At 32.8% G+C, this 11,501-nt stretch overlaps 1 protein-coding gene across 3 annotated transcripts; it reads left to right on the top strand.

Moving 5' to 3' along the window:
* The first annotated feature begins 243 nt into the window (after positions 1-243).
* Positions 244-7,659, top strand: LOC105128544 (peroxisomal membrane protein PEX14). 3 transcript variants are annotated; one of them, XM_011030263.1, is made up of 12 exons: positions 244-497; positions 1,410-1,645; positions 1,785-1,824; positions 2,027-2,220; positions 2,423-2,612; positions 2,784-2,873; positions 4,525-4,598; positions 4,732-4,774; positions 4,866-4,933; positions 5,621-5,659; positions 5,746-5,814; positions 6,937-7,659. In XM_011030263.1, the coding sequence occupies exons 1-12, from the start codon at positions 443-445 to the stop codon at positions 7,420-7,422; spliced, it is 1,584 nt and encodes a 527-aa protein (XP_011028565.1). In that variant the 5' UTR covers positions 244-442; the 3' UTR covers positions 7,423-7,659. The 3 variants fall into 3 exon arrangements, with proteins under 3 accessions (XP_011028565.1, XP_011028564.1, XP_011028566.1); XM_011030262.1 differs by having other exon boundaries at positions 2,024-2,220; XM_011030264.1 differs by having other exon boundaries at positions 1,235-1,645; positions 2,024-2,220.
* Positions 7,660-11,501: the final 3,842 nt, after the last annotated feature.

Here is an 11,501-nt window from a genome sequence, read left to right as displayed (position 1 = left end):
GTTGATAAACTCCAAGGACTAAAATGGAGTTATTTAAAGAGCAACAACGCTTCTGATGAGAGTGATGGCGGGTAGCTTTTATAGCCGAGGAGCCCTCATAGAGAGCATGCAGTTTAATGCTCTAAGGACTAGTTAGTTTAGTGTTGATAAACTCTAAGGACTAGTTAGTTGGTGTTGATTAACTCTAAGGACTAATATATAATTAACTCTTCCTATTTTGGGGTTTAAGAAAAAACTCCCACCAACCAAAAAGAAAAAAATAGCAAGTGATAGGAGAAGAACTCCGAAATGAGCAAAAACTGACTGACTGACAGATAGACACCATTAACGTCATATCTTTGTATTCATTATCCTTCACAAGTCTTGATTCTTCCTTTCTCCCATTCTCTTCATTTAATTTTCCTTTTGGTTTCAAAATTCAGTCAACGGAGGAGGTTTGAGAATGGCGACTCAATCATCGGAACCTTCTCCTGCAAATCCTGCCCATCAAAACCCAGGTCCCATTTCCATCTTTTATTTTCATCTCGTTTTTCCATAGTCTTTATGAAGGAATGATTGAAGTGGTTCGCTTTCCTAGTGTCCAGACTTGTAATATGCTGATTTCAATTTTATTTTTTTTTCATTTAAATGGGTGATCTTAATGGGGTATTTGAGACTTGGCATGAGATGGATAAGAGAGGTTGTGCACAGGACGTTGATACTTGTATTCTGGTGATCATTGGGCTTTTCAGTTACAATAAAGTAGAGGATGCATGCTTTCAATGGGTTTTAGTTCTGAGAAGGTGGATTATACGGATGATGATTCTCCGGGGTTCAATTTAGAAAGGTTTTGCCTTGATAATGGGAATGGTGAGAAAGGAAAGATCTTCAAGTCTCTGCCTGGTTTGGCAATAAGTCAGGATGGGGGGCATTGGGCTAGAATTGAAGGGGAACATCATAGTGGAGCTCTGTTTAAGATTTTATATTTTTATATTATTTTGCTCTAAATTAAATTAATTATTTCTAAATTAAGAGCAAAATAGTCAAGATTGCTAATTCAATTCATTTCCAGGGTATTTCAAACATAAGAATTGTAATAGGTTGAATTCAAATCTGCTTATGAATTGAATTCAATTTCACATGTGATTTAATTCCAATCAGACTGTTACGCTTATAGGTTATTATTATAATTATTCAGTGATTTGCAGCTCAATTAATTTATTCATGTCTTAACTATCATTGCAATTGATTGCAGTGTCTTTTGTTTATGGATTACTATTCAAAGATGATTGGTGTGAATGGTTATGTGCAACTTGAATGATTTGGGAGACGACCAATGGGTTATTTGTTTACAGTGTCAAAATCACTTCAAATTTAGGATTATATTAAGCATATGGTAATGGTTTCTTTTTTTATGCTTTGAGCTACAGAGAATGTACAGCCAACAACTGGGGTTCAGCAGGGTGCTGGGGCTGAGGCTATCAAGCAAAGTCCTCCATCTGTCTTTGTGAACTCAGAACCTATGCGAGAGGAACAAGTGCAGAATGCTGTGAAGTTTCTTTCGCACCCAAAAGTTAGGGGCTCTCCTGTTATGTATAGAAGATCGTTTCTTGAGAAGAAGGGCCTCACTAAGGAAGAGATAGATGAAGCTTTTCGGCGTGTGCCGGTAAATAAGTTATTTTTGTTGGCTCACCTTTTTTCTTATATGCCACGCTGGTTAATGATTTTTTTTTCTTTAGTTTATGGATTCTCAATGTATTTGTATCTGTTCATTCTTCCCCTCTTACATTTTCGGCGAATTGCAGGACCCAACCCCAAACACACAGGCAACCAGTTCTAGTCAAGGTACAAGATCTTAGTATGAAAGTGGGATGGTTTTGTGATAAGCAGTTGGGATTTCTAAGATTTGTATAACCAGTTCTAGTCAAGGTACAAGATCTTAGCATGAAAGCGGGATGGTTTTGTGATAAGCAGTTCTTGGGATTTCTAAGATTTGTATGTCCTTGCATCACTGATTGTATTTCGTGTTGTATTATGACAAAAACAGAGGGTCAGGTGAAAGCAACACCGAATGCTCAGCCACCAGCCCCAGCACAAACCCTGCAACCTGTAGCAGCTGCTCCTACTGGTGTCATTTCTACAATGAGGACTTTGACTCAACATCAATTTAACTGGCATCATGCTGTTGTTGCTGTAGGACTGCTGGCAGTTTCAGGTGCTGGAACAGCTGTGTTAGTTAAGGTATCAAAAAATACTCTCCACAACCACACTGTCATGCTAGTGAACTTGTTTATGATTAATGTTTGTTTTCTATTTCCAAAGATGGTGTAGGTTGCATCTGTAAGTTTCTTGCACCCATCCTTGTGTAAATTTATGCACTGGGTTCTTAAGGTTCTACATGTTAACTTTCATGACACAAACAGATAACTTATTTCTTCTTCAGAAAACTATTATTCCCAGGCTGAAGTCTTGGATACGCAAGGTTGTGTTGGAAGAAGAAGATGACAGCGTGATGAAAACTAATGCAAAGCTAAGTTTGGCAGAAGAAGCAGCGGCAGCTGCTAAAGCAGCAGCAGCTGCAGCTGCTGATGTTGCAAGAGCGAGCCAGGAAATGTTGAATTCGGAAAATGAAGGTGGGATAGTGATAGAATTATTATTTTTTCATTTCCAGCACTGGTTTCTTTAAATGCTTTCTGATTATTATTATTATTATTATTATTATTGTTTTGTAACCTTCTTGATTTACTCTTTTATTATTATTATTATTATTATTATTTTGTAACCTTCTTGATTTACTCTTTCAGAGAAGAGATGCTTCAAGGAATTTATGAATATGTTAGATGTGCAAGTACAGGAAATGAAGTCAATGAGTACTGCTATACATAGATTGGAAGGTAAGAAGATGTTGCTTTGACATCAGAACCACATTTCTTTCTATGTGCTATGTGCTGCATATGCATGGTTGTTGAGATGCTTGCTTTTGTCCTTGTCTGTAGCAGTTCCCATTAAGAATTTTGATTTGTCAATGGTGTATTTGTGGAAGAACTTTCTGTCACTGGTGCTCTCAGAGCTGCTAGGCACATAATTGCCATTTTTACATGCATCTAGGAATTAAGGCATCAATATATGTTAAATGTAATAGAGTGTGAGACTCCCTTTTAGAGTTGCTCTTTGCCAACATTATAGGTTGTGAGAAAAAATAAAACAAAGGTATCTTTTTGTTTGGTGGAAATGGATTTTGGAGTGCAGAATGCATGTTGATGATCGCAGAAACTTTAAGACATTCATGGAAGATTGAGGTGCTATTTTGACATTGTTGTTCAATGACTTTTAAGGCTGAACTAGTTGTAAATGATTCATTCCAGAATTCTGAAAACTGTTTGTAAAGTTGGTTCTTTTTCAACTAGTTCAGTAATGTCTTCTTGGCTGATCATGTTCAATTTCTATGGTGCATGTTACCCATATTGATGCTGGAGCAAATCCTAAACAATAGTTTAAATTTGATAAGTTATTGTAGCACAGTGGTGTAGTGTACTGCAGCAGCTGTACTATGAATCTGGGTTTGTCCTTTACTAGTCTATTAATAATAGTTAAGCCCTAGATACTTGTAGGAAAAGGATTCATTAGTCTTGGTCACCAAGTGAAATAACTCAACCTCCAAGGAAATAATTAAAAGGTCACATGCTAATCATGTGACTCGTAATTAATTAAATTACAAATATATAGTGAAAACCTGCATGCTTGGTAGATTGGAAGCACAGGATCGTAATCTACATTTGTAGGCATGTCATCTTGTAACTGTTTGTAGTTTTGAATTCATGCATCTCTAATTTGGCATAAAATGTCATGTGAAAGTCAGGACTCCTAAATAATGAGGCCTGTGGTCTCTTGCTGCTTATCCAGGAAAGCTAAAGTTACACCTAGAGAGAACAAGAGGAATGTTTCTTGCATAGTTTTGTTAGTGTTTAATAAAGTATGCTTTGACTAGATTTTGCTATGCTTATATGACATTTTATTAAGTTAAAAATTGTATGAAAAATAAAAAATGTTTATATGAACTGCATTATTTTTTATTTTTCTTGGTTGTCAGCCAGTTATGAATGAAATAAATGGCCACTGTAGTCATAGCTCTTGTGCATGTGGCGGTTGGTTGTTGATATTGCTCAATTTTGCTGCTCTTTACATGTCTTGGAACTTGTTATTATATGCATTAAAAAGTTATCTGGCTTATTGCCTGAGTAAACTGCTTGGTTGTATCCCAGATGCCTAAGGTGGTGCTTTGTTAAGTAAAATTATTGCATTGAGTGTGATTGAAATTATGTAAAGTCTTTAAGCTTCAGTGTTGGTTGGGGAGTCTGGGTGCCCTATTACATGAGATGCTGGTGAGAAGGCCTTGAGAAAAATAATTGTAACTTGTAGCCTTCCTTTTCATTTCCTATCTTTTATCTTGTAATGTTTTGAAATTTGTGGAAAACATGTCTTAACACTATTAGTAGATCTGTTCATCTATAGTATTTTTTCTTCTTCTTTTTTTTGTCTCATCAGGACAAATAGATTACCGTGCAAGAAACTCTCTTGCTGATCAAGAAGATTATAGAGCCTCAGTGGCAAATCCAAAGGTGAGCATAACTTAGGTGTGCACTGGACACTGAAAGCTTCATGATTTGGAATGAAAGTTTGCATTATAAATTCTGTGAGATAAGTTTTGAGCTCGGCAATTTGAGGTTCTTAATGTTTATTTCTTTTTATCAGCAAACGTATACCAATGGCAAGGCAGAGTTTGATTTGCGTTCAGGTTATTTTCCAGCTATTTCAGTTTCAGTTCTTGTTTTCTTTTGTTCTTTGGTTTTGATTTCCATGTCATGTAATCAGAGTTTTATGGACAGGGAGATCTTCATCACAGTCCATGTCTGCTCAAGCCTCTGTTGCAGCACACCGAAAGTCATATATGGAGGTATGACCTAGTGTAACAAATTTGTTCAAAGTGTACTGGAGGCTGGCATCCATAGGAATTAATCCTCCTGTAGATTGTAGTGGACCAATGGTCAATAGTTTGCATGATGCTGGTGTTTTTGCAGAGAAAGGGGGATGCAACTTCTTTTGTTTTAATATGTTGGTGAATAGGATCATATTTCATTAATTAAAAACAGGGATACAAAGGCATAAATTTTGCTCTGTTTTTTGCAGGATTGATTTAAGGTCTTTACTTTTTGGAATCCTACTTGGACATTTTTGAATGTTTTCAAAGTTTTGATATTTAATTAACTTGGTCAAACAATAAAATAGTTTCAAGTTTATTGAAGATGGGAATTATTGAAACATTTCATAACTTTGTACCCTTCTGTAGCAACTTAAGCCCAAGTGAGCATTGCTACTTTAAAGAAAATTGACTAAAATCTTAAACATTGAACAGAGAAATCATCTTTTTAGAGATTTCTTAACTGTACGAATTTAATGTTTCATATTTTAACTGGAATCTGAGATGTCTGAATTTTACCACTATTCATATTGTGTGATTTTCTTCTTGTATGATAAATATGGATGCATAAGAAGTAACTATTTCAGATTCAATTTGGCAATGCTGATGGATTCAGTAGCAAATGGTAGAATTCCGCTAACTATTTTGGTAATTATGTTGCAGATAATGGAGCAGAGAGGGGAGAAACCTGCCAATATCAGAGTAGGTCAAACCTATTTTTTACACTGAAATTAGCTTCCTTTGCTATGAGTGACATGCTAATCTTGTCATCCTGGATTTATATGCAGGATATCAATGATCAACTACCCAACCCTTATCAGCAAATTTCAAATCCTCGCATAGCATCTATAACAAAGGTGTGCCTTTTAGAAATTTTTGCATTAACATTCTAATGCAGAATCAATTAATGAATGAAACGAGCACAAGCAGCGAACCAATTTTCTGAAAACGCAAATTATTGATCAATCAAATTCATGCTGCCCTTTCTAACGTTCTTATAGAGTGAAAGGCTTAGGCACCGAAGTTAGGAAAATCTAAACCTAATTGGATTAGGAAAACTAAACTAGGAAAATTTACCAAACAAGAAATATAACTAGTTTCCTTGTAAAACCATTTTAGCTACTAAGTAGAAAATAACGAAATTTAATTAAAAAGTTTTGTAGTATCATATACAGAACCAAACTTCCTATTTAGCCAAATATTAATTCCTGGGGGATGTTTTCTCATTCTACATCTCTTTCCTTCATTTTCAATGGATCCATAGGCTAATAGGGTTTTTTCTATTTAGTTGGCCGTGTAAATGCAGAGCATCTACCTGTTTAGATGCGAGCATTATTACTTTCATTCTTCCAATTCAAAGTACTTGCATCGTAGTAATTAACTTATTGAAAAGAAGGAACTCCTGAATGTTGTGAATATTTGACAAGGTGTTTCTTAGTTCACCATTACATTCCTTCTTTTCCAATAGAAACATATGCATTATGTGGATTGTGTTTTTTGGATTCAGTTGGTCATGTTAGGAATGAAAATCTGAAACTGCTACCAATCTTCAGAGAGTTTCAATCCCCGTGTCTAGCTTACACTCTTCTGATTTTAAACTCCTGGATTGCTATAAGAGGGGCATGATATGTTATTAAATTATTCCAGAATGTTATTTATATTTGACAAGAGTAGTGCTAAAATTAGCAAAAACGAAAAGGCCTTACAAATTGATGTGGTATCTACTTTATCTATCACTCAGTATCGCTGAATGCATCATGTCTTATTCTAATGTATGAATCAAACGTAGCTCTAAGTTGATATCGATTTTTGAGTTCACTCTTAAAAATAGAATCCATTTGTTCAGCTTGAGATACATAACTTGGAAAAATACATCTTCATATTTTTAGACTCTTGCAAAATACATTGAATAACAAGAATCTTCTTTAGAGTTTTTGTATTCACATTAAAGCTAACTGCTCCTCTACCCTTCTGAGTAGCCCTGGGAGGTTGGTCGAGCTCAAAACAACTCAAGCCAAGTGCTTGAGTCTCAAGTGGGCAGAGAAAGTTTGAATTCCAATGTACATGACAGTGGTGTTGATCAGTTGGATGGCAAGAGCATGGAACCCCGTTGGCAGCAGAAAAATGCCAGAATCACAGAGATAGAAAATGGAGATGAAACAAAAGCTGGACCTTTTGGTGTACAAACCAGCGAGCAACCAGTTAGGCGTGCATGGGTCCCTCCACAGCCACCCCCAGTCGTGATGCCTGAAGCAGCTGAAGCCATCAGACGACCAAAACAATCAATTCAGAAAGAACAGTCAGAAGATGATCAATCTGTGTCTCATCCAATAGACACAGCTGATGAGCTGCAGAGGATAACAAAAATATCAGAATCAGGAGGTGCAGTGGAGATTAATGGTGGGGGGTCAGTGCTGAACTCAAGTGAGATACAGGAGGAGCAAGAACAAATCCATGAGAACTAAAGCAGAGTTTGATTTGCATGATCTAACCGATCCAAGGTACATTTTTGTGTTTGAAAAAACTGCCTGAGAATACTTCTGATCAACATGGGACAATCAATTTGATTCCACATGTAATTATGTGTCAAACTTTACTCTTTTAGACTGTACCCGGAGTTCATTTTCATGAGAATAAAGTTATGAATACTGGTCTATGTTTTTGTACAATTGTTGTGTGGTTAGTGTTTTGTACTGCACTCCCATTAAGCTCACCGAGGATACGTGAGTTTTGCTTGCTTGTTCAGTATCAAAGCTTGGCGTACCAAGTTATTAAAAATAATTTTGGTTTTCTTTTTCTTTCATTTTTTCTCAGATACACACCAGGCTACTCTTTTGAAAGTTTCTGCATGGTGAATGAGTATAATAATAATTAATTTTTAAATTTTTTAAAAAATATATTCAAATAATTTTTTTATTTTTTAAATATATTTTTAATATTAATATTTAAAATGATATAAAAATCTTAAAAAAATAATTTTTCATGGAAAAAAAAAGAAGGGAAAGTAGTACAGGCCAGCGGAAGCAAAAATTTAGCTAGGAAAATTTCCTCTAAACCCTGGTGTGCAGTCATCCTCCTATAATCATCATCATCATCAAGGACCAACGCTTCGAGATCTAATCGTTGCTTTGTACCTAGATTAATTCGTTTCAGTTTTCCTTTTTTCTTGTTCTCCTAGCGTTGGCCTTAGTTAAAAATTCATGGCTTTTGATTTTCTTATCTTTTTTTATATATATGTTATTAACAAAACCTAATTTACCCATTACTGTAGCTCTCTATATTTATTCGCACACTACAACGGTATGATAATTTTGTTTTTCCACTTAAAATACTTTGCCCTGATTTCTAAGGTTTCTAAGAGTATTAAAATCTTTTTATATGGTTTATTTATTATTTTCAAATTAATTGAGGAACAATAAATATTTTCTCATATTAATTGCATTGTGAAACAATAGAATATTATTAGAAGCAAAAAAATTAAATATGACATCAAAGGGTATTTTTATGTTTTTACTATGGTTTGTTTTGTTATTATAATTAAGAGGAAATTTTTATTTGACCAAATAAAAAAATAATAAACAATTAAAATGTAGAGTAAAACAAGAAATACTTTTAAAATCAAAAAATTTAATTATGAGGTTAAAGGTTATTTTTGGTTTTTTACAAAGATTTTATAATTAGAAAATCAATCTAAAAGCAATTTTACATTTAGCTAAAAAGAAAAAAAGTAGGATGTGTACATGTGACACATCTAGGAACATGTGCAAGTCACTCATGTACATTGAGTAGCACATACAATGCCTCCCGACAATAAAAAATATTTTTTTATTGTGTTTTTTAAAGTGTTGTCATGTTTTTTATTTACTGGTACAAATGTTTTTGATGATGGTTTGGTTTGTTTTCAGTGAACTTTTATTTTTTTATTTTTTTCTCTTTGTTTTTCTAAAATTACAATTTGACCCTTTTAGTTATTAGAATTTTAACTTCAGTACTTTATTTTTTTGTTTTTGATTTTTATCTTTGTCTTTTTATAAAAGTTTTATATGTTTTCAATTTCATCTTTAAATTTTAATTTACCAAATATTATATTTTTCAAATTAGTTCTTATTATTTGGATTTATAATTTTTTGCCTTGACCTTTTGTAAAAGTTATTTCATTATTTAATTCAAAGTGATGGTATATCTTTTTTAATTTGACTCTTGTTGTTTTGATTTTTATTTTTTTTTAATACTTTTGCAAAAGTTATTCTTATTTTTAATTTCATCATTGAATTAAAACATTCTTTTTATTTTTTATGTTAATTTTGAACCTCATTCTTTTTTTAAAAAAAATATCCTTGCACTAAATTAATTTTTTTTAAATTTCACCATTTAATTGAATATAAAAATTATTTTATATTTTAATTTTGATCCATATTTTTTTAATTGCTATTTTTTAAAAAAAAATTATATAATTAAAATTTATTTTTCGATTTCATCCTTCAATATATGATTGATTGGGTGAGAATTGAACTTCATGATTTTTCTAGAATAAATACTTCAAGTCTAATAAGTCAAATCATGAGTTTGAAAAATTAACATAATTTTTTATTTAAAAAAACATTGTAATTTTTTTAATAGATTATTCTAATAATATAATCTAGATATCAAATTTAACAAAATATTATAGGTTAACTCAACCCTTTTTATATCTTTTTTACTTCGATTCAGAACATAAACATTATATATATTCTAGGTTAATGCATTGCTTTTCTTTTTTTTCTTCTTCTGCCAACTAAGAAGTACCTACCAAATCATAAATATTCGAGCTTAATCATCTGATTTGTTTCTCATTTAATAATTCTGCTTTCAATAACAGCGTGAAAGAAAAGAGATATTCATGTTGGGAAATCTAGTTTAAAAATTGGATTAGAGATAGTGGGCCGGCCATCTTGTGATTTGTTTATATTATATAATTCCTCGTCCATTTAGTGGCCGTCCCCTTCTAGTTTGCTTTATATTTCATACTGATTCTTTAAAATAAAATTGCCTAAATATTATTTTATGTTGGGTATCTAGGTTTGATAATGCTTCACACCCAAATAAAAGAAGCTATTTATGAGTTAAACTTCTCGATAAAAATCTTTTTTTATTTCTTAATAGTAAAGTAAAATTATGAGTTTATTATTCTAAATCGAAACAAGTTGATAGAATCTTCTTTTTTACCCTCTCATATTCCTCTCATGAAACAATATAAGAATGTAAAAAAAAAAAGATAAGGTTTCTCTTGATTTTGGCATAGCAAGCCCTGGCAAAGCCTCGCACCACGGTTTATTGGATCAATGATAGAGCTCATTCTTGTGGTAGGAGCCTCTCACGACGGTCTATTGGATCAATGATAGAGCTCATTCTTGATAATTATATTATTGTATCTAGGTTATAAAAGCTCACAAAACCTTATTTATTATTTTATTTTAAAATTATTTTTTAAAAATTACATTATTGTATTTGGGCTATAAAAGCTCGCAAAATTTTATTTCTTATTTTATTTAAAAAATATTTTTTAAAAAATATTTTTTTATTTTTTTTCTTATTTTAAATTAATATTTTTTGTTATTTTCAGATTATTTTTTTAAAAAATATTATTTTTATACTTTTTTTAATAGATTAATATTTTTTGTTATTTTCAGATTATTTTTTTAAAAAATATTATTTTTATACTTTTTTTAATACAAAATTTTTAAAAAATTAACTGTAAACTTTGAAGTACTCTAGCATTCCATGACTGCTTCTTGGAATGAAGGTGTAATGTGGATTTTTCTCTTAGACTTGATACTGATGGAGAGATCAATGCTTCTGATTTGTTAAAAAAATCGGTATGTGTGGTTTGAAGGTGTGCCGGTGTGCACGGTGGGTGGTGGGTGGGGGTCGACAACCAATCTGACTTCTCAGAACTCAAAAAATACTTTGTGCTCGGGGAAGGTATTGGGTCTATGCCTAAAAAACATGGTGAGCGGCCTATTGTGCCTAGAGGGTGTCAGGCTAGGACGGCTATCCCCGTTTGGGTCTAGCCTGAACAGCTAAAGTATAATAACTGCTAGATTTTTATTCTTTAATCCACCATCACTGGTTTAATAAGAAAATGATGCTTTTAACAGCAAATAGGACAGTTAAGGAACTTGCAGGTAAATTTGCATCCAATTTCTCATCGCTTTAAGAGATCCAAAGTTTTATGATGCAGACAAGAAGCCAAAGCTCAGGAGACAAAGGATCTTAACTTCCGATACCTTTATATGTATAGTTCTAACACATCAGTATCTGCCACTTCCCGCTGTCCCGGCACAGTAAAATAGGGATTTCATTCGCTGGCTGCATAAATGAACTTGGAGTGCATATGGGCTTCTTGTTCTTCTTCTTTTAATTGAAAAAAGTACTTTGCTCGCAGTCAGCATGATTATATCATGATGTTTTTCTGATCAACTTGAATATTAGTTGAAATTACAATATTTCTTTAATTTCTAGAAGAAATTAGGAGTGTGCGAGGAGCATATCTCATTAATATTTA

This window comes from Populus euphratica, unplaced genomic scaffold (assembly GCF_000495115.2).
Source record: "Populus euphratica unplaced genomic scaffold, PopEup_1.0 scaffold111.1, whole genome shotgun sequence".
NCBI lineage: Eukaryota > Viridiplantae > Streptophyta > Magnoliopsida > Malpighiales > Salicaceae > Populus > Populus euphratica.
Note: the sequence above shows the minus strand (reverse complement) of the source record. Positions and strands in the feature narration are given on the sequence as shown.